Source organism: Natator depressus, chromosome 6, assembly GCF_965152275.1.
Source record: "Natator depressus isolate rNatDep1 chromosome 6, rNatDep2.hap1, whole genome shotgun sequence".
NCBI lineage: Eukaryota > Metazoa > Chordata > Testudines > Cheloniidae > Natator > Natator depressus.
In genome coordinates, this window is record NC_134239.1 from 69,020,532 (window position 1) to 69,044,617 (window position 24,086).

Genomic DNA, 24,086 nt, shown 5'->3' on the forward strand with positions numbered 1-24,086 from the left:
TTGCTTTCGTGGAGGGAGGAGCAAAGGGTAGGCTGGCAGAAGACAGTGCAGTATGACTGTTAGCCGTCGTCATCTCCTGGGTGCTCGCCAGCAGACAGTGCAGTACGACTGCCAGCTGTCATCGTCTCCTGGGTGCTCACGGTGCTGTTGGCTGGGAGAGCAGCCTGAGGCTGAATGGCCTCCTCAAGGATTGAACTCACAACCCTGCGTTTAGCAGGCCAACGCTCAAACCACTGAGCTATCCCTCTGCCAATATTCCAGGTAGGACTGAATCTCCATTAGACAAAACTTAAAGAAGAGAATGCCCTGAGTCACTCCCATTTATGTTCAGGCGCCCCTGACAGATCTCACCAAGGTCTGCCAGGAGCACCCATGTCTACCCAGGCGCCCCGACCGACCTCACCGAGGCCGGCCAAGAGCACCCAAGAGATGACGAGGAAGGCTACCAGTCGTGGACGGTCTGCTGCCACAAGGCCATGAGCTGCTGCTGTGTAGCAATGCAGTCCCGTGTCTGCCAGCACCCAGGACATGAACGGTGATGGTGAGCTGAATGGGCTCCATGCTTGCTGTGGTATGGCGTCTGCACGGGTAACCCAGGAAAAAAGGCGCGAAACGATTGTCTGCCATTGCTTTCACGGAGGGAGGAAGGGGAGGGGGCCAGACGACATGTACCCAGAACCACCCGTGACAATGTTTTTTGCCCCATCAGGCATTGGGATCTCCACTCAGAATTCCAATGGGTGGCAGAGACTGCGGGAACTGTGGGATAGCTACCCACAGTGCAACGGTCCAGAAGTCGACGCTAGCCTCAGTACTGTGGACGCACTCCGCCAACTTAATGGTCTTAAGTGGGGACACACACAATCAACTGTATAAAATCGCTTTCTAAAAAATCGACTTCTATAAATTTGACCTAATTTCATAGTGTAGACATACCCTTAATGTGCTCAACCGAAAATTATCTAATCTGCAATTCATGTTCTCAGAGGGTGGTAACTATATTTTGTCTATAGGGGCTAAGTGAGGGGAGAGAAATACTTTTATAACCTAAATCCTTTTTGATGTTTATGAGTTAGGCACTGTCATTTAAGATAGCATGTCAGTTAATTGAATTAACAAATACATTATTTAGTATCTTCAAAACAATAATCCTAATTCTACAGAAGCAATACACTCTCCCAGATGCATGTTACTTGCGTTCACTCTCCTGTCTCTGTGTTCCTGGGGTGATACATCTTAGCTAGCAGGTTCTGCCTGTGAAGTAGGAGTACTTACTATGAAACTGAAAATATATTTCTCCCCAAAATAAGAATAACAGATCCCTACTCTTCAGTGTGCGTTCCCATGATGGAACTTAAAATTCTGAGCCCTTAAACTGTTTTGCTAGTGCACCTACCCCCTGGTGAGTAAGGATCAATTGTTTATCCTTTGCCTCAGCTATCAACTATTTGCTTCATTTCCAGCAAAGAATCAACAGAAAAGAAATCATCTCTGCTTCTGCAGAGCAAGAGAGCTCCTTCCAGATATGTAGGCCCAGATTTTCAAAAGTGACCAGAGATTTTGGGTGCCCAATTTGAGACACTTTAAAGGGCCCTGATTGATGTCAACAGGACAGACAGATTTACTGAAGTGCTTTTCTGGGTAGGGATTGTTCAGCGTGTGGCTCAAGTGTTTTCCTGAATCAGGACCAAAATGCTGAGCACACATCCTCTGAAAATAGGGTTGCCAGGTGTCTGGTTTTTAACTGGAAAGTTTGGTTGAAAGGGGACGTGTACAGTGTCCGGTCAGAAGTATTGACTGGACACACAAAGTCTGGTTACTGCCTGCAGGGGCCCCAGAATGGGGGGACCCAAAGCAATGCCCACTTCAGCATGTGTGACCACAGCGGGGCACTTTCAGAGAGCTGGGGGAGCATGGCTGTGAGCCAGGAAGGTGCCAATCCACGTCGCTGGATTGTGTTTGGATTTCCACCCTTGTCTCTGCTCCTCAGCTCTGCCCTCTGCCCCCATCCGCTGCAGAAACAGTGCAGGGAGGAAAGGGCATTTCTCCCAGTCTGGCCTGGTTCAGACAGACAGACTGACAACCCCTCCCGCCCTCCCCATGATGGCTGACTGCAAACACCACCACCAGCCTGGTTCAGGGTGTGTGGACCGGGGGCGCCGGGTCATCAACTCATGCCAGCCCCTTCTCAGTCAAGGCCGACTCCTACCTGCATCTCGTAGGCAGCCTCCACTTCAGCTCCCAGCCCAGCTCTGCAGGTGGCAGGTGAATCCTGGGGGAAAGAAGGAGCAAGCGAGTAGTGGGGCTGGGGGCTGGACTGTCTGATTTTAAGAAATTGGAAAGTTGGGAACCCTGTCTGAAAATTAGGTCCTCAGTTATTTCAAGTTAGGCACCCAGAATCACTATTTACTTCTGAAAATGTAGGCTATAATTCTTTCCTCCACAGGTAAATATGGTAGGAAATTCAAGGCCATCTGGGACTTCAGCGTGTGACATTTTGTACCCACTCAGAACTTTATAGTGACAATGGTGACAGAATTCGTGTGCCTTCTGCTCTAGAAGTACAGTGCTAACTATACGAGGTAAGGGCGATGCTGTTCGCAGTAAAGGACCTGTAAGACACAACTGAGTAGTTATGATTCTGGCCAGTGGTAGTAGTCTAGATCTGTACCTGGGAGATGGTAGCAGTCTAGGAATGATTCTGAGAAAAACCCTCCTAAACTTAGATTTGCTCAGAATTGGAACCAGAATCTTTTAAGTAGTTTCCCAGCCCCAACAAATCTTTCTGTAATTCTAGCCTGAATTTTGCGTTTGTAATGTAGTGTGAAACCAGGCAAATTTTGCATTGTTTTGGGTTTCACTGAGAGCATTTCACACAGGCTTAGTTACAAATATGTACTAGAAATAATAATTGAGCAGTGTCTGAAGTGTTGTTGTAGCCATGTTGGTCCCAGGATAGTAAAGAGACAAGGTGGGTGAGAGAATATCTTTTATTGGACCAAGCTTGTCTGTCTCACCAACAGAAGTTGGTCCACTAAAAGGCATTACCTCACCTACCTTGTCTCTCCAATAAGTGAGAAAAACAGTCACAGGCTGCAGCAAGCACAATGGATTATTATATGTATTAATTATTGGGCAAAGCAGTGTGAAGTAGTAGTCCATTATTATAGCTGTATTTTTAGAACATTTCAAGATGTGTGCAGAGCAAAAGAGGCACTCTTTTTGTTGAATGAGTGCATTAAAGAAATGAACAATAAAATATGTAACCGTAACTAGGAAAACTTTTTTTTTTAAAGTAGAGAGGGGACAGCAGGGCTCAATTGCAGATTTTGGGAGTCTTCAGTCTAGTTAATCTTTATTTTGTCTCTCTCCTCGTCCCCTCAATGTTTTTCCCCCTACACATTTCTTTCACACAGCAGCAGATCACTTGGTTCTATCTTAGTATTAGGTTTCTGGCCAATTGGGACTCCATTTCCTTAGTTGTGGGTTTCAAAAGCCAAATATGGGGCTCAGATACCCCTCAAACAATTCAGAAAACTAACTAAAAGGACCTCAAGAAGGACAGAGGAACTTAAACCTAGGGTCTAGAATAATTTGGCTAATCTCAACCTGGAGATTGGCTCTGTAACAGACATAATTTGGATTCACACTATGATGCAAGAGTTCTTGATAAAAGAATATGCCAAATTTCATGAATACAAGTCAATATGACACTTGTGGATCTGATGCTGACTGAAAGCATCTTAACATTTGCTTCTCTTAGTAATTCTGGGGAGCTAAACAACAATTGTAGTTGAGAGTAGGAGCCGTGTTAGTCTGTATCCGTAAAAAGAAAAGGAGTACTTGTGGCACCTTAGAGACTAACCAATTTATTAGAGCATAAGCTTTTGTGAGCTACAGCTCACCTCATCGGATGGATAGTTATTTTCACATAGATGGCTTGGAGACAGCTTGATCCTAACCTATCAGCGTCAAATGAAAGAACAAGTTAAATGGATGTCTCAAAGGTGTGTGTTAGCACATTTTAGGCAAACATCAACAGACCTTTTAACATATTAATTTTAGGAGAATGGCTTTGCTTGGCTTGGGTTTGAGGATATGGGTGGAAATATGAACTGATTATGATGATGATTGACTGGTTAAGATCACTTTCTGACACCGCCTGTGCAAGGAATTATGGCTGGCCTGAAGCCATATGTCCCTCAGATGTGATCACATAAGGTAGAACCACCAAGACTGGTTGGTGTATGGATGGGAGATTTCCAAGCAAAACACAGCTGTTGCAAGATGGTGGAGTTTGGTGATTCTAAAGTTAGCATGGCTGCTATATACTCTGTACGTGTGGTACTGACACTATCCCAAAAGGCAAGCTAATGAAATGGTAGTGTTGCTCCATTCTCAAAAATCTGATGTATAGTATATCCTATGACTGAGATGCCCTCTACCCCTACAGGCTATATTCTTGTGAGTGTTTGTAAGGTTCAGAGTGGATGATGATGATAGTACGTAGCACTTACAAAATGATTTCCAGTTGTAGTTCTCAAGATTTTTTTAAAGGCGGGTAAGCATTATTATCCCCATTTTATAAATGAGATAGCCAGTCTCCCTTTTTCTACAAACGTAGATTTACTCTAAGAAAACATTTTGATTCTAGTCTTTTGTGACTTTGTATTGTATACAACTTTCCTACAAATTACATCCCAAAGTTAACTAATGCAGTTAGTTTCTTCCTGTGCTGCTATTTTTTAACTCAGAGGCATAGGACACACACAATGTCATCTGAAAGCAGATGTTTCAAAGAGCTGTGAGTCAGAAAGAGAGGAAGGCATGCTGATATAGATGGCATGAGCTACTGAGCAGATATTTGCATCAAGTGACTTACAGGGTAAACTGTACAAGCATGAAACTTTGTTAGGATAAACTTTTCCAGGTCTGTCAACTCCTGCAAATCCTGGACTCCAGCACCTAAAACTTTAGGGCCAAAGTTTTCAAAAATAGGACCCTAAAGTCAGACTTCCAAATCTGTATTTAGGCACCAGCATGGGTTTGCGTGCGTGTGTGTGTGTACACGCACATACTCAGCATGTATATATTCAGCAGTGCTGCACAAATGTTAACTAATGAAATAATTCCTCACTGCAATCTGTGTGAAGTAGGCAAGTAGCATTATCCCCATTTTACAGTGGTTAAGTGATGAGCCCAAGATGTCACCCTGTAGTGAGTCAGAGTCAGGGTGAGAACTTGAGGATTACTGTCCCCTCACATCTTGCACAGTTTGTTGGGCCACAACATTACCAGCAAGTTAAAGTATGGACTGGATGAATGGACTATAAGGTGGATAGAAAGCTGGCTAGATTGTCAGGCTCAACAGGTAGTGATCAACGGCTTGATGTCTAGTTGGCAGCCGTATCAAGTGGAGTGCCCCAGGGGTCAGTCCTGGGGCCGGTTTTGTTCAACATCTTTATTAATGATCTGGACGATGGGATAGATTGCACTATCAGCAAGTTCACGGATGACACTAAGCTGGGGGGAAGAGATAGATACGGTGGAGGGTAGTGATAGGGTCCAGAGTGACCTAGACATATTTGAGGATCGGGCCAAAAGAAATCTGATGAGGTTGAACAAGGACAAGTGCAGAGTCCTGCACATAGGACGGAAGAATCCCATGCACCGCTACAGGCTGGGGGCCGACTGACTAAGCAGCAGTTCTGCAGAAAAGGACCTGGGGATTACAGTGGATGAGAAGCTGGATATGAGTCAGCAGTGTGCCCTTGATGCCAAGAAGGCTAACTGCATACTTGGGGGCTATGAAGGGGCTTGGAAGAGGGATGGGGATGGATGTCTACCTGAAGTGGCGGTTTGAAATGGTAGGGAGACTGGAATGACTGGGAAGAAGAGAGGAGGGAGGAGCATCTGCATTTAGTGAATAGGCATTTTTGCTATGACCTGTGCTCACACTTGTAGCAGAGTAACCTGGTGCCTGATTTTCCAGCATATAAGCATCATAAAACTTATGAGGGCCAGTAGGAGTTGTTCATCTGTGGTGCCTGAAGAATCAGGCCCTTTGCCTATGACCAAGTCAGTCTGCTGTAAGAAAGATCCTTTCTTCTGCATCTCTTTCTAAGCTGGTTGCCTTCGATTGCATTATTTCACAAAATATCAGCTAACTTCAATCTCTGTTATTGAGCAGAACAGGGAGTGGCATTAGGAAGGCCAGGGATAACCTGATAGATTTGTATCCCTAAAATGGCAAGGCTCCCAAATTACACTTACCATCTTTCATGAGCACATAACTCATGATGGAATGATTTTTATGTTGACATTTAAAAAAGCTATTGAAATGGAAAACAACGTCTCTTTACACTAACAAGCAAAATAAGAATGATGCATATGTTTGTATTACATTGAACTAGTTGTGAAAAGTGCTTTTCCCCCCTCAGCTTGGACCAACCGGAAAATCTCATCATGAATGGTGTCCTAGTGGTGGTAATTACATTTCTGATTGATTTCTCCGCTACTCTCATTCTCTCTAAAATGTAGTTTAAAATTTTTACCCAGAGGGAAGGTGCGAATGGCAAAGATGGGAGCATGGAGTTAACCAAAGAGAAATTGTATTATTTTTGCATGGACTGAAATGCTCCCATGGAAGAATAGCGGCAGGTCCTACCCCGCTTCCAGGAATGTAGCGCAAGTAGAGTAGGGGCATTAGAGGACGAGAGCTGAGGAAACGTTGTTCTAAGTCAGCCATAAAAATGTTGGCATACTGTGGGGCTTAATTTGCAAACTGGATACAATTAACTTAGGCTTGAATAGAGACTGGGAGTGGATGGGTCATTACACAAAGTAAAACTATTTCCCCGTGTTTATCCCCCCCCCCGCCACTGTTCCTCAGACGTTCTTGTCAACTGCTGGAAGTGGCTCACCTTGATTATCACTACAAAAGGTCCCCCCCCGCCCCGCTGGTAATAGCTCACCTTAAGGGATCACTCTGGTTACAGTGTGTATGGTAACACCCATTGTTTCATGTTCTCTATGTATATAAATCTCCCCACTGTATTTTCCACTGAATGCATCCGATGAAGTGAGCTGCAGCTCACGAAAGCTTATGCTCAAATAAATTTGTTAGTCTCTAAGGTGCCACAAGTACTCCTTTTCTTAGTGTGATTATACTGCAACAAAGGCAAATGTCACTGTTGGGCATATTAACAGGAATGTAATATGTAAGACCTAGGAAGTAATTGTTCCTCTCTACTTGGCATTGGTGAGGCCTCAGATGGAGTATTGTGTCCAATTTTGGCCACCATGTCATTAGGAAGATGTGAACAAATTGGAGGGAGTGCAGAGGAGACCAACAAAAATGATAAGAGGTTTAGAAAACATTATCTATGAGGAAAGGTTGAAAGAATTGGGCATGTTTTTTCTACAGAAGAGAAGGCTGAGGTGGGACATAAATCTTGAAGTATGTAAAAAGTTCTGACAAAGGTTGGTGATCAATTGTTCTCCAGGCCCACCACACAGGACAAGAAGTAATTGGCTTAGTTTGTAGCAAGGGAGATTCAGGTTGGATATTAGGAAAAGATATTAGGGAATTAGAAAATATATTCTAATTATAAGGATAGTTAAGCACTTGAACAGGTTTTCCTAGGGGGACTGTGGAATCCTGTCACTGGAAGTTTTTAAGAACAGATTAAACAAACACCTTTTAGGGTTAGTCTAGGTATACCTAATCCTGCATGAGCACTGGAGGATGGACTAGATGACCTCTTAGGTTTCTTTCAGCCTTACATTTCTATGACTCTATAAGATTTTATGGTTCTATTTATCTGTTTTCTGACCAACTAACATCCAATCCCATGTGTAATTTAAACTGTCGTTTACACTACCACTGAATTTGACTTACCAAGAAGTTGCTTCCCATGTGACTAGTGCACTTGGCCCTCATACTTGCCTCTGGACCAGGAGTTCATGACAAGTCCAACACCAGAAGTTAGGCTCATACCAAATGTGACATGACAGTGCAGTACTAAGAGTGGGTGGGTTATGTATTATTAGAAATGTGCTGTCCTTGGAAGGAGACATTTGTGTTTAATGGTAATTTTTCAGAAGAAGTGAGGAAATCTGGCATTCTTGTCCACATTTCCTTTGTCAATAATACAAATTCTAATATCTAAGTTTGTGTATAAACTATTATTAATCATGTAATAGCAACTCCTCTTACCTAATTATTTTGAAAAGTGCTTTGAAATATTTTGAAGAAGAAAGATGGCACATAAACGTCTTTGGTGCTGACTAGCATCTGTTTGTCCAGCAAGATACTTGTTGATCACTGTTGGATCTGTATGTATTTGGTATGTCTCTTTCATTTGAATAGATGTGGAATTGAACTGATAGAAGAGCATAGAATCATAGAAATGTAGGGTTGGAAGGGACCTTGAGAGGTCATCAAGTCCAGCTCCCTGCACTGATGCAGGACCACAGGCATGATCTGTGAGCAACAAAGGAATTGTGGGATTTGTTTGATTTATGGGAATAGCTTATCCATTTGCAGGTTAATTACAAGTGCTAAAAATTGATCCAGTCCTCACTGAATAGTACATTGGTCTCTGTCCATACATGTCCCTTTATTTGTTTCAGCCAGGAAGACCTAGACATGCTCTTGGGGTCTGACCTGTGCGCAGAGGAGCAGGATTTCCTGCAGAAGCGGAAGAAGGTGGTTGCTGCTACCCTGAAAAAGGTTCTCCAGTTGGAAGAGGACCTGCTAGACCTTGAGGTTTGTAAGATAGAATTCTGTGGCTGGAGCAGGGAGGAAGGGAATATATGTTTCAAAATATGGATACCCTGGATTTATACATTTGCCTCCAACCATTCACCTTCACTCCTGATGGCATGATACAGGCAAGTCCACTAGTCTCAATGGTGCTGTGACAGAAATACGTTGTTTGCTTAAAGCACTGCATGGAATAATATAGAGCTGGATGAGCACTGGACTTTAAGGGGACTTTTGCAGGACTGCTCCTTGCTCTGCTACCCAGTTTTTTAACTTTCACTCCCTCTTCCATTACACCAAATGCCCTATATCATAACTGACTATTCTTCTGGGGCTAAAGAGGCCCCCCTGGAAGTTGGTTGCTCCTGCTGAGTAGGCCAAAAGAATTGTTATAGAGCAACATGAAATGCCTCTTTTTCCCAAAGGCATGACTGGGCATGACTGCCTCTGCATCGCTCCCAGCCCCTGCTGATCCACAACCAGTGGGCTCAAATAATTGAATTCATTGCTCAAACTTCTTTCAGTTATTGCTCCTATCAGTGCTCCATGTCAGGATGTCCGTACATATGTGCATTCTTGATAGGACGTTTTGTCAGCAGTGTCTGCAGGTCCATGTCTGCACCCTAGACATCCTTGCGCTTTGGTGTGAGGGTATATAGGGAGCAAAAAGATGTCTAGGGCGCAGGCATGGACCTGCAGATACTGCTGACAAAATCTGTGATCAAGAATGTCATGGCACCACTTCGCTGCCTTGGAGAGATTCACATCCCCGTCAAGTGCAAGGTCTGCTTCAGATTCAAAAGCAGATCTAGAAAGCGGAGGGAGGACAGACTGAAATTACTGCTTACGGAGAGTTTTCTGAGGCCTGGGGAATCCAAGTCCCCCCTTTCCAGATCATATGCTGCACCAACCCCTGACCACCCTGATGTATTAATTTAGATGGAATATATGGGCCCAAAGAGTCAAAGCTGTTAACATGACTCTGGAACAGTCCAACATTAAACAGTGTTAAATAAGGTTTGGGGTTTGGTATAGAGCCCACAGCCTCCTTAGCACCAGGGCAAACACATCATTAAAAATCCTTTGACTCATAGGCTTTAAGGCCAGAAGGGACCATACATAACCATCTAGTCTGACCTCCTGCACATTGCAGGCCACAGAATCTCACCCACCCACTCCTGTAACCTTTTATTAAAGATACAGAAATGAAGAAAAAGCAATTAAAGCATTGGAAAAGTAAAGCAAACAAGGGGCAGCCCGGCTCCGTCTTCGGTGGCGCGCCGGCGGCAGCCCGGCTCTCCCCGCTCCGTCTTCGGCGGCGCGCCGGCGGCAGCTCTTCTTCTTCTTTTTTTTTCTTTTTTTGCTTCCCCAGAGCTGGCCCTGGGGGTGCGCGATTCTAAAAGTTTGGAGACCCATGGAGATTGAGCGACACACTGACACCTAGAACTGGGCACAACACATGTGAGATACTAATGGGCAACATGGACTAGTCTTTACTATTATTCCCCTTCTGTATCTGATCTTTTGGTAAAAGGAGAACTTTAATTTTCAGCGCTGTCAAGTCAGCACCTTTCACAAGCACTAAAATGCACTTTAAGGAGAGAAGCAGGCCTGGAATAGGATGCTATCTATCAAATACCAAATTCAGGTATTTGGGACCATACATAACCATCTAGTCTGCATATGCATATGCTATGCATCCGATGAAGTGAGCTGTAGCTCACGAAAGCTCATGCTCAAATAAACTGGTTAGTCTCTAAGATGCCACAAGTACTTCTTTTCTTTTTTCTTTTTTCTCTAAATTTAGTAATTCCTAGGATTTCCCTGTAGTTTGTCTCAGATCTTAGTTCCCCCTGCTCAATGAGCCCCTCTCACCTGCGTTATACCCAGGATGGAATTAATGAGTCACACCTGCCAGAATGTCCCTGCAGGGCTCAAACGCCTGCTAAGAGGGCCAGTCAGCAAAAGAACCCTACCACCCTGCTATACCTATGCATCAAAGAAATCATTAAAAATACTTATTTTTTTAATAATTTATATCAAGAACCGCAATGTGCATTTTTTCCTTTAAAATTTTATTTTTAATTAAAACTAAATATAAATAGCTAATAACCATTTCCTGTTAGCACTAAAAGAATCTACTATTAAAGACATTGGAAGTCAGTGGAGGAAAGCAGAGGAGTTATTGCATTTGTTGAGTGACGGGCACAATATTAACCACACCTAAGGCACATGTGATTGTCTCAGAAGTTCTAGTTTTGCCTTATTTCTCAAATATTGCCACGCATGGAGTTTATACCAACACACTTTTGCTAGAAAAACTTTTTTGTTTTTGAGAAGATACTGTGATACAGCATGGCCAGAGGGCAGCAGGAGAGTGTTAGAAGGGAGCCTTATTCCCTGTAGATTAATTAGAGCACCTGAAGCCAATTAGAGCACCTGAAGCCAGTCACCTGATAAAAACCCCCTGCTTCAATCAGACTAGAGGAGGAGTTGAAGCAGAGTGGATTGGTGTTGGAGCAGAGAGCAGTTTGGAGGGAAGCAGAGGAGAGTTTGGAGAAGTGCTCCAGTGGGCTAAGAAGACCAAGACCCTAAGTAAAGGGACACCTGGTTTGTGCAGAGGGAGGGCAGGAAGCCCCACAAGCTGAAGGGCAGCGGAGAGGGAAGTAGCCCAGAGGAAGGAACCATTAGTTCAAGCGGTTTACCGCTATCCCTAGGGCCCCTGGGCTGGGACCTGGAGTAGAGGGCGGGCCTGGGTCCCTCCCTCTCCACTCCCCTCCTCTAGGACACTAGTGGGGCAGTTAATACCCCCATTCAGGGGCAAGAAACGATGCCCTGAACCCCCCCCTCCAAGAAGAGAGCGCGAGACCCATCATAGTAGTGCTGGCAATTTGCCACAATACCCCAACTTGTGCTTGTCAAGAAGCATAATCTACTGGGTAACTTTCCCCATCAGCAAAATGAGGTTAATAATATTTATCCGCTTCTATAAAGTGCTTTGAGATTGTCAAATGAAAGATGCTATATAAGTTCATAGTATTAGTCAGCTCCATTCATTTCTAAATCCTTCTGTTCATTTGGGTTATCTATAATTTGCTGCTGTGTTCTGCTACTACCACTTTCTCTCATATGATCTGATTGCTTGACGTTCCCAAAGCTACAGAAAGGATCCAAGTGGTTCAAGCAAATTAAGGGCAACATCTAGGATTTTTCATCCCACAATTAGTGGGTGAGGGTGTGATGAAATGGGGATTTTCCCTTGGTATGTTGTATGTGAGTCTTACTGTTGAGCCTATGTGAGTGTTACTGTTTTGCATGAATACTGTGTGTGCCTCAGTTTCCCTGTGTGCTGCACCAATACCTCGGTGGTGGGAATAGGGTGTGTGACTTTGGCTGAGACCTCTGAGGCAGGTGAGGCTGCTCCATCTGCCTGCACCTATGCTATGACTGGTGCCCTTCATAACCTGAGACCGAGGAGGGAGATGAACCAGGTGATGACCAGGTGACTCTTTGCCTGGGAAGTGAGACAAAGACTAGGAGGAGGAGCAACAGGGGTGTCTGAGATCAGGTTGCTGGAAGCTGGCGGTCTGCTTGCAGGGACTGGAAGAGCGGGAGTCCAGGGCTTCTGGCCCAGGACTCCCCAAGATGGACTTGGCTGAAAGTCACTGATTTCTGTGCTAACAAGTTCTGGTCTACGCTGTGTTCCTGTTGAATAATAAACCTTCTGTTTTACTGGCTGGCTGAGAGTCACGTGTGACTACAGAGTTGGGGTGCAGGGCCCGCCACGGCAGACTCATTGTGGGAAGTGCACGGTGTGGAAGGGCATGCTGAATGCTCTGAGGTCAGATCCAGGAAGGTCGAAGCTGTGTAAGCTTCTTGCCCTGGTGACAGTATGCTCAGAGAGAGGAGGCATGCTACACCAGAATCCTGACTGGTCTCATATTGAGTAGTTCCAGAGCAGGGCTGGCCTTACCATGAGGCAAACTCAGGCAGTCGCCTCAGGTGCCAGACTGGGGGAGGGACGGGGGGCGCCACTAGGACCCAGAGTGTAGAAAATTGTGTCTGCTGCTGGTGCATATGTATTCTCTCTGCTCTAGATGCACAGAGATGGTGGAGTGCTGTGCTGGAGGAAGGAGGGCACAAGAGACATAACAGGCAGGCAGGAGAAAAGGTGAGAGGGAATAACAGAAAGCAGCAGGAGCTGCAGGGAGAGAGAGGAGGAGGAGCCTCTTATGTACCTCTCTTGCACCCCCAGGAGCCTGGACTGATTAACACCAGCTTCTCAGGGAGCTTCCTGTTTCTTGCTGCTTCCCTGAACCCACTTGAGGAGAACAGGCAGTCAACTGAAGTAGTAGGAGCCAGTTAGGCCCTTAAGACGCTGATATCTTCCCTCACTCAGGCCCTGCTACCAGCCTGCTTATGTGTCCCCTTCAACTGAGTGTTGAGAGCCACTATAGCTGGCACAGAACAGCAGTCATGAATGAAAGAAGAAAACCCCCTCTGGGGCAGCATTCAGAAAAAGAAAGAAAGCAAAGGAAGCTTTTCTATCTAAGCAGGAAGGAGCTCTCCTGAGCTACATAGACACAAATGTTCACAGTGAGCCTTCTGGCCCCAGTGAGGATGTGAGTGGTGAGGAGATGCCTGATCTTCCAGTTAGAGTGCAGGTGACCTGGCATCTACTGCAGCATCAATATCTCCATCTCAAATGGATGTAACCATGCACATTCCTGAAGAAAAGTGTAGATCAGACAAGAGTGTGGTGGAGGCACAAGAAACAGCTGCTGCTGCTGAGTTTATGCCTTAAGTCTAGATGATCCGGGACTGTGGACCCACTTGAGCAGTAGCCTGAGGGACTTCCTTGTACTGCATGGGCCACAGCAAGTGAAAAACTTCATATTCCCCAAAGACAATGAAAATAGAAGTTTCCATCCAACACATTACTGGCGTGAAATCCCCAATGGTGACAAAGTGGAGAGGCCATGGCTTATGTACTTAAACCCAGAATGCTGCTTTTGTTACAAACTCTTCCAGTCTAATGTTCCAGCCACATTGGGTTCTACAGGAACAAAGGACTGGAAAAATCTGGCTAGAAATCTGGCATGCCATGAGAAGGCAGCAAATCACCGGAGAGCATTCCATAGGTGGAAAGAGCTTGAGATGAGACTAAGGTTAAAGGCCACCATAGATGATCAGCATCAAGAGAAGATTGCATCAGAGTCTCTTTACTGGCAAAATGTTCTGAAAAGGTTCACTGCCATTGTGAGAATGCTTGCTACCCAAAACCTAGCACTGCGTGGCACTTCAGATCAGCTGTATGTGCCAAACAATGGAAACTTCCTTAAAATTGTGGAGCTGATGGCTGAGTTTGATGCTGTACTCCAGGAGCATGTAAGAAGAGTCACCACCCAAGAAATGTACGCACACCACTACCTTGGAAAAACAATTCAAAATGAGATCATACAGTTACTGGCGGCAAAAGTCAAACAGAAGATCGTGGCAGATCTGAAGTCAGCAAGATACTACTCTGCACACCTGACATCAGCCATACGGAACAAATGGCTTTAATGGTGAGTTTTGTAACAACAACAGAACCTAGTGAAAATGTCCCTGCAATGGTGACTGTCAGAGAGCATTTTCTAGAATGTATTGACATTGATGATACTACAGGAGCTGGTATGACAAATGTGCTTCTTAAAAAGTTGAAAGATACGGGAATTGCGATAGTTGACACGAGAGGTCAGGGCTACGATAATGGTGCCAACATGAGAGGAAAGAACTGAGGAGTGCAGACATGGATCTGAGAGTTAAACCCTCGAGCTTTTTTTGTCCCATGCAGTTTTCATTCATTGAACTTGGTGGTCAGTGATGCAGCATCAGCTTCTAGTGAGGCTGCTGAATTTTTTAATGTAATTCAAAGCATCTGTGTATTTTTCTCTGCATCAACTCATCGATGGCAAATTTTGAAGCAACATCTGGGAACATCCTCTCTCACACTGAAACCATTAGTGCCACATGATGGGAAAGTCGAGTGGAGGCGTTAAAGCCTATCAAACACCAAATTGGGAAGATAGATGATGCCATAGTTGCCATATGGAGGATAATGCTATGACAGGAACTGTTCGTGGGAGAACAGAGGCAGAGGGAAATGGCATCACCAGAAACATACCTAACTTCAAATTTCTGTGTGGCTTAATGTTGTGGCATGACATACTGTTTGAAATAAATGTTCTAAGCAAGAGACTCCAAGGTGTTGACCTTGCAATATCTGGAGCAATGGAATAGCTGGACAAAGCAAAGTCATACCTACAGTCTTATCGGTCAGATGAGGGATTTCAAAACGTTCTGAAGAGTGCACAGAAGTTGGCAGAGGAACTTCACACTGAAGCTATTTTCCCACCCATTCAAGAATACAAGAGTCACTGAAGAAGACATTTTGATTGCAAAGCACAGGATAATCCCATAAGAGACCCCAAACAACAATTCAAAGTTGAATTCTTTAACTAGGTGCTAGATTGTGCAATACAGTCAGTTGAAGAACGTTTCATGCAGCTCAAGGAACACAGCGGTATATTTGGGATGTTGTATGATATTCCAAAACTCCTCACTATACCTGAAGAAGACCTACACCAGCAATGCACGACGCTGGAGACAGTGTTGACAGATGATGACATGCGCGATATTGATGCGAGTGACTTAGGTGATGAACTGAAAGCCCTTTCAAGATACATTTCAGCAGTATCAATTCCATAGGCTGTACTGGAATATATGTGCACAAATAAGATGACCATCCTCTTTCCAAATGCTTTTGTTGCTCTGCGCATACTTCTAACACTTCCTGTAACAGTTGCCAGTGGAGAATGCAGCTTCTCCAAGCTGAAGTTAATAAAAACACATCTACGCTCCACAATGACACAGGAGAGGCTGGTCAGCCTTGCAACCATCTCAATAGAGCATGAGCTGGCCCAGACGGTGGACCTTCAGTAGGAAGCAGTTCAAATCTTTGCAACCAAGACGACACGGAAAGCACCACTTTGATTATTCAAACAGATAAAAATGCCAGTATTTACTATGCAGACAAGGAAAGTTACATTTGCTGTTCAGGCATTTGAAAGTTAAGTGTTACTTAAAATTTTTGAACAAGGCCTTTTAAGTTGTTCTCCTTTATTGGGGTAGGTAGCAGAACAGTACCATGTGAGGAGTAGAACAGGAAGAAGGCAGAATTGAGACCTTTCAAAGTTTTGGCCCAAGTGAGGGGGCATGGGGGCGTCATTTGAGCTCCCCTCAGGTGCCAAAATGTTGTGGGCCGGCCCTGTTCCAGAGCATCGCCCAGTGACTCCGTGACAGAGGGTACCACTGTGATAGCTCCCCCTTAGGCCAGCAACACTTCATCTATAAAATCTCCCACTTTTGGCTCATGGCCATTAAAGGCAACACAGTCTGTGAAGCCAACTGCTTGCATAAATGAGGGTCGCTCGTGCTACAACATCAAGCTTGGTTGTTTCTGCTTCAATTTTATTTCTATCATCAGGTTTCAAAGAGAGGTGTTCATGGCCTTTAATATTTGTTTCAACGAAAAGTTTGTTCGATACCTGGTCTATTTTAATTCCCCAGGGGACGTTTATAAAATCATTTGATCTTCTCAGGGGAATATATAAACACACACTGTGTGATAGCTGAAGTACAAATACTAGACACCTATGCATAAGCTTATTAAAAATGTCAGTATTTTAAACTGTTGTTTAAACTCACTTATTTTTTTTACTGAGTTCCGTGCACTCAGCTTAACTAATGGGGTGAGCTGGTAGACAGTGAAACTGTGGAGTGTTCTCTGCTTGTGGTGCTGCAGAACTGGAGAGAGAGGAGTTGCCTCAAACTCCCCTGAAGATCTTTTTGGGATGGGAAAGTGAGGAAGGAGCCACACCTGGAGGTCTTTGGAAGATGAAGGAAAGGAAGAAATGTTAGGATTACAAAATAGGTTGTAGATCATAAATAAGTCTACATTTTAATCACTGGTATTTTTAGAAAAAGTCATGGACAGGTCACAGGCAGTAAATGAAAATTCACGGCCCATGACCTGTCCAAGACTTTTACTATATACCCCTAAGTAAAACTTGGGCAGGGGGCTGTGGGTGCTCTGGGGGGGGTGGTGGTCTGGGGGGTGCTGCGGGTGCTAGGGGAGGTGCTCCAGGACCCTGCTGGTGCTGGGGGGGAGGTGGGCAGTGGGCAGCCCGGGACCCCCGCTGGTGCTGGCGGGCAGTGGCATGTGGCCCGGGAACACTGCTGGTGCTGGGGGAATTCCACCATGATTTCAACAATTTCCATCCCACCATCAACTTCAGCCTGGACCAGTCCACACAAGAGATCCACTTTCTGGACACTACGGTGCTAATAAGCGATGGTCACATAAACACCACCACCCTATACCGGAAACCTACTGACCGCTATTCCTACCTACATGCCTCCAGCTTTCACCCAGAGCACACCACACGATCCATTGTCTACAGCCAAGCTCTGCGGTACAACCACATTTGCTCCAACCCCTCAGACAGAGACAAACACCTACAAGATCTCTATCAAGCGTTCTTACAACTACAATACCCACCTGCTGAAGTGAAGAAACAAATTGACAGAGCCAGAAGAGTACCCAGAAGTCACCTACAACAGGACAGGCCCAACAAAGATAATAACAGAACGCCACTAGCCATCACCTTCAGCCCCCAACTAAAACCTCTCCAACGCATCATCAGGGATCTACAACCTATCCTGAAAGATGACCCATCACTCTCACAAGTCTTGGGAGACAGGCCAGTCCTTGCCTACAGACAGCCCCCCAACCTGAAGCAAATACTCACCAGCAACCACACAACAGAACCACTAACCCAGGAACCTATCCTTGCAACAAAGCCCGTTGCCAACTGTGTCCACATATCTATTCAGGGGACACCATCATAGGGCCTAATCACATCAGCCACGCTATCAGAGGCTCGTTCCCTGCACATCTACCAATGTGATATATGCCATCATGTGCCAGCAATGCCCCTCTGCCATGTACATTGGTCAAACTGGACAGTCTCTACATAAAAGAATAAATGGACACAAATCAGACATCAAGAATTATAACATTCATAAACCAGTCGGAGAACACTTCAATCTCTCTGGTCACTCGATTGCAGACCTAAAAGTTGCAATTCTTCAACAAAAAAACTTCAGAAACAGACTCCAACGAGAGACTGCTGAATTGGAATTAATTTGCAAAGTGGATACAATTAACTTAGGCTTGAATAGAGACTGGGAGTGGATGTGTCATTACACAAAATAAAACTATTTCCCCATGTTTATTTCCCCCCCCCCCCAACACCCCACTGCTCCTCGATGTTCCTGTTAACTGCTGGCAATGGCCCACCTTGATTATCACTACGAAAGGTTTTCTCCCCCCGCCCTCCTGCTGGTAATAGCTCATCTTAAGTGATCACTCTCCTTACAATTTGTATGATAACACCCATTTTTTCATGTTCTGTGTGTATATAAATCTCCTCACTGTATTTTCCACTGAATGCATCCGATGAAGTAAGCTGTAGCTCACGAAAGCTTATGCTCAAATAAATTGGTTAGTCTCTAAGGTGCCACTAGTACTCCTTTTCTTGTAGCTGCAATGTGAATCAAACACCAAAGATCTTTACTCACAACTGGAGAAGGGTACAGTTGTTCTTGTGCTTTTGATGTAGATGCTGGCAAGTGTAAACAATACAGGAGCGTTGAAGAATAATGATCAGTAAAGGGTATATTTTATAATACCAGTAAGACATTACGGGGAATGTTGTGCTGATATAACGCCACTTCCTGGGTGCAACACTTGGCACTGGGCCTTGTATTTTGCCCACTCAAGGTGTGGTGGTGTTTGTATTTGGCAATTTCCATGAATAATTAGGATGAGCTAGAACAATGTGGCAGAGGAATCCACTTTAAGAGTGTTGGACCTGTTAGGCTAGCAGTTGAGACATTTATTCACTACCAGAAGTATCTAAATTAGCATGCCCATGTCTTCTCTTCCTCTTCAAGGAATGCCAGAAGGAAACACTGTAGAGGGTGAGCATGGAATTGATACCATGGAACCAACACCAGGTGTGAGACTGAAGTACTCCTCCATCTCATCAGGTTCAGAGCTTGCTGTCTTGGCTGTTCTGTGCATTCTTGATAATGAATTTGCATTTGAGTTCCTGTCTGGGAAGGAAGAGGCTTTTTCTTTTGCTGTCTGTCTCTCTGTGGGTTGCTGCTGCTATTTATTTGTACTACTGTAGTGCTGAAGACCCCAACTGACGTGACAAATACAGAATAAAAGGCATTCACTACCTCTAAAGGCATACAATCTAATTAGACAAAAGAAACAAAAGATGGGAGGAAGTATTATGACCACCATTTTAAAGATGGGGAATTGACAGAGAGTTAAAGGGTGGGATTTTCAAAAGCACTCAGTGCTGGACTAACTCTGCTCCCATTGAAGTCAAGTTAGGCCGATGCTGAGTGCCTTTGAAAATCCTACCTGGAGGGACCTGCCCAACGTCTCACAAACCAGCCTTTACTGGCAATTAAGGTGATTGGCCATGAAACTGAGGAATCTATAAGGGGACTGTAACTGGAATGTAAACAAAGAGACATGCCTTTCAGACTGATTGAGATGAGGAATCTTCCTAGTTTATGGCTGCCAGTGTTAACTATGGGGATTCATCTTTGATTTTTGTGAACTGATTCAGCCACATCAGAGGAATTAGTACGATGCTGCTGAAATCTGCCTAGGACCATAGGGTGCTGCTGGTGGTGTCTCTCTTCTGAGGATTGAGATGGGGAGACAGAAAGAGCTGTATGAAGTACCTTTCACTGACTAACGAGAGAACCTAGAAAATTAAGGTGACCTTGGACCATTCATCCAGAGAGAGAGAACCTCAGAATTCCATGGAGTGGGGACAGCCAGAAATGATGGCAGCTAGCCTTCCCCAGTCCAGGCCAAAGTTTGGGTCTAGAATTGCGTTTGCGAAGGGATGAAGCTGGTATTACAGGTATTTGGAGCTGGTAGGCTAGGTGATTTTCAGATGAGAAAAATACATCATGTTCCTTCTTGAGGAGAGTAGAAGGACTGAGGTCTATATCCTTATCAACTGAAAACTATTCAGGTGCCCATGCACCTCTTTTAACTGAGGTAGTCAACAGCTCCTCTGAAGGTGAAAATCTGTTACCACTCTAAAGTATCCTCTAATTAGGCTAGTACTTAAAAATAAATCATTCAATGCAACTGACTTCTCAAAACTGTTACTCAGTACCTTGCCTTTCTTCCTACAAATCCTAGTTCAGCAGCTCATCAGCAAGGGTCTCTCCCAACTCCACTCAGATACTGCTAATAGCCTGGACCTCACTTAATCAGGCTTCAGGCCAGGACATGGAACAGCGTTACTGGTATAGATGGATGATCTTCTTTTTGGCCAAAGACAAGGGCCACACATCCTTACTCTGCTGGCTGAATCTCTCTGCAGCATTTGATACAGCTGACAAGAGAATCCTGTTCTCCCACCTTAGAGACATAGCAGGAGTTAGAGAGACTTCACTGAAATAGCTTCAGTTGTTCCTACCAGACGCCTTACCCAGGGAGTCATGGTGGGCACATGATCCTCCACCTCTAGAATCTTCACCTGAGGAGTCCCTCAGGGATGCATCTTGTTCAACTTCTGCGTGCAGCTTCTGGAGAGATTGTAAACCAGCAGGAACTTAAAATATCAGCTATACGCAAATGATACCCAGCTCTATATCATCTCCCCATCAAGCACAAACAACAATATCTTCCAGCTATGCAAGGACTTGGCTGAGATCAGTGACAGAGTGAAGAGCAGCTAGCTGCACTGAGGTGTGCAGTGGGGAAGATGGAAGCATTTCAAGCCACCTCTATAACATTGCTATCCAGGGAGAGTGTCTGCCTTCAGATTATTAAAACAGCATGCATTCTTAGTGTCTGCTTGAACTCCTCAGTGTTTCTGGACATCCAAATATCCATGGTCATGAAAAACACCATCTACGCATGGCATGAATAGTGTGTCCCCTTCTGTCAGATTGACTTTTCCACAGTGATCCATGCATTTATGAATTCAGGTCTGTTGATGTGATTAACTATGCCCAAATATGAAACAGTCAGCTTAAAAATTGGTTCAGAACACAGTAACTTGTTTGCTTTAACAGCAGCAGCCACTGAGACCACATCATTCCATTGTTCTTCTCTCTTCACTAGTTTCTCCTGGAATACCAGGCCAAATGCAAGGTTTCAGACTTTATTTGCTTAAGTGTCCGCGGAAATAGTTCAGGACACTTAAAGGGACCACATTACCCTGCGTGATCATGGTCTCCTATAACAGCTACGTTCCACTGATACAATGGAACTGTCAAACTTAACAGAGAAACTTATGTGCAGGAGACAGATTTCTCATCCATTGGCCCATGAAGGACCAAAGAGTATCAAATAGAAATATTTGCTTCCAAGGGAGTTTAGATAATCAGTACGGGAGGTGATAGCTGAGTGCATGCTAGTAGCTAGGCAAAGGTCGTGGAAGGGTAGGTCTAATGTATAGATTTAAAAAGAAAATTGACACTAGGACCATTCCAATTGTCTTCTGTAGATTGTTGAAGGAAATGGGCACTGAGGGATTGTGATCCTCAAGGTCTGAGCCCATCTGACCTTCCTCTAGGGGTTAAAGAAATGAGTGTGGGTGAGAAGCCTAATGAGGCAGAAAAAAAGAGCCCTAGATAGAACTAAGGAAGAGGCTGGAGAATACGTGGAAAGTCAGAGTTGCCCAAAATTTTTTAGGCAGAGTAGAAGAGGTCTGAGTGGGGAGAAAAGAGGCATCAGATGTCTTGTTAATTCAGTCAGTGCCCTCCGTATTTAAAAGTGCAGAGTCAAGGAATGGTTAGTAAAGGGAAAAAGAGATATTGTTCCTCTTCGGTAATCTGGATCATCAAATACTTAGCAACAACTGGAACCAACTCTGGCATCAGAGGCAGGGCTTAACCCAAGGGCTATACCAAAATAAAAAATAAACATTACAGCGTTTCACGTGCCCCTGCTAATTTCCAGCCTGTGATGTACAAGATATTGCTGGATCTTGATCACATCATGGTTTTGTTGTGACATTTCAGTCAGGGATTTCTATTTGCATAGCTGAAGTCGAATTGTCTTAGTTCGACTTACCTGGCCATCCTCATGGCAGCAAGTCAACCATGGCGGCTTCCCTGTTGACTCCACTTACTCCTCCTGCCGAGGTGGAGTACGGGCATCGATTTGGGATTGATTTATCACGTCTAGACAAGACATGATAAATCGATCCCCGATAGATCGATCACTACCCGCCAATCCTCTCCACTCCCCTCCTCTAGGACACTAGTGGGGCAGTTAATATCCCCATTCAGGGGCAAGAAACGGTGCCCTGACCCCCACCCCCCCCCAAGAAGAGAGAGCGTGAGACCCATCATAGTAGTGCCGGCAATTTGCCACAGTGTGCAACTGATTGTTCCTTCCAAAATGGAGTACTTTGCATTCGTCCTTACTAAATTTTATTCTATTTATGTCAGAACGTTTCTCCAATTTGTCCAGCCCATTTTGAATTTTAATCCTATCCTCCAAAGCCCTTGCAACCCCTCCCAGCTTGGTATCCCCCACAAACTTTATAAGTGTATGCTCTATATCATTATCTAAATCACTGATGAAGAGATTGAACAGAACTGGACCCAGAACTGATCCCTGTGTGACCCCATTCACTATGCCCTTCCAGCATGACTGTGAACCACTGATAACTACTCTCTGGGAATAGTTTTCCAACCAGTTTTGCACCCACCTTATAGTAGCTCCATCTAGGTTGCATTTCCCTAGTTTATTTATAAGAAGGTCATGTGAGCCAGTATCAGAAGTTTTACTAAAGTCAAGATATACCACGTCTACCGCTTCCCCCCCCCCCATCCACAAGGCTTGTTACCCTGTGAAAGAAAGCTGTAAGGTTGGTTTGACACAATTTGTTCTTGACGAATCCATGCTGACTGTTACTTATCTTATTAACTTCTAGATGTTTGCAAATTGATTGCTTAATTATTTGCTCCATTATCTTTCCAGGTATAGAAGTTAAGCTGACTGGTCTGTAATTCTCCGGGTTGTCCTTATTTCCCGTTTTATAGCTTGGCACTATATTTACCCTTTTCCAGTCTTCTGGAATCTCTCCCATCTTCCATGACTTTTCAAAGATAATCGCTAATTGCTCAGATATCTCCTCAGTCAGCTCCTTGAGTATTCTAGGATGCGTTTCATCAGGTCCTGGTGACTTGAAGACATCTAACTTGTCTAAGTAATTTTTAACTTGTTCTTTTCCTATTTTAGCCTCTGATCCTCTCTCATTTTCGCTGACATTCACTATGTTAGACATCCAATCGCCACCAACCTTCTTGGTGAAAACCAATACAAAGACGCCATTAAGCACCTCTGCCATTTCCACATTTTCTGTTGCTATTTCCTCCCCCCCTCGTTGAGTAAAGGGCCTGCCCTGTTGTTGGTCTTCCTCTTGTGTCTAATGTCTTTGTTGAATGTTTTCTTGTTACCCTTTGTTTCTAGCTAGTCTGATCTCATTTTGTGCCTTGGCCTTTCTAATTTTCTCCCTACATACTTATGTTGTTTGTTTATATTCATCCTTTGTAATTTAACCTATTTTCCACTTTTTGTAGGACTCTTTTTTTGATTTTTAGATCATTGAAGATCTCCTAGGTAAGTTAATGTCTCTAGTGTCAAAAGCTCTCCATAGTTACTAATCACAAGCTTTTGGTGGCAATCTGAGGTCTCAAGTCAGCCATATCTACATTGATTGCATTAGGGATGCAGTGGTAGGCATAGCTCTTTCTTGCTTGCAGTTACAATATTGAATACCAGAAATCAACAGACATTGATAATGCCAGTGGTTTATCAAGGTAACCACATGAAGTTCAGGAGAGTTCTGCTGAGGAAGGGGAAGCTTCCATTTGTTCTGATACTAATGAAAAATCTCTGGCCTCTAAAGGTAGTGTTGTGCAGACTTAATAGGGTGGGAGTACAGAGTGAATTTCAGGAGGGTCCATGGGGCAGCAGCTCTCTGTAAGCACTGACCATGTGGTTCTGTTGGAGCTGCACTGCCATGGAATAGGGTTGCAGGGTGGGTGCAAGGACTTCTGTGCAGACGTCCCTAGCCCCCTGTTAATCTCCTGAGATCCGTGGGTTTTGTAGACATGCCTTGAAGCTTGTTCCCAGCTCCCTTCTCCCCCAAAGGAA

General features: G+C 44.4%; 1 protein-coding gene across 1 annotated transcript in view; it reads left to right on the plus strand.

Annotated features, from left to right (window-relative positions):
* Window positions 1–24,086, plus strand: part of LOC141989760 (cytosolic phospholipase A2 epsilon-like) — a 79,263-nt gene that overhangs the window by 1,601 nt on the left and 53,576 nt on the right. Inside the window, exon 2 of the mRNA XM_074956682.1 lies at window positions 8,635–8,770. Coding sequence (XP_074812783.1) covers window positions 8,635–8,770 — 136 coding nt within the window. The remainder of the gene's footprint in view (window positions 1–8,634; window positions 8,771–24,086) is intronic.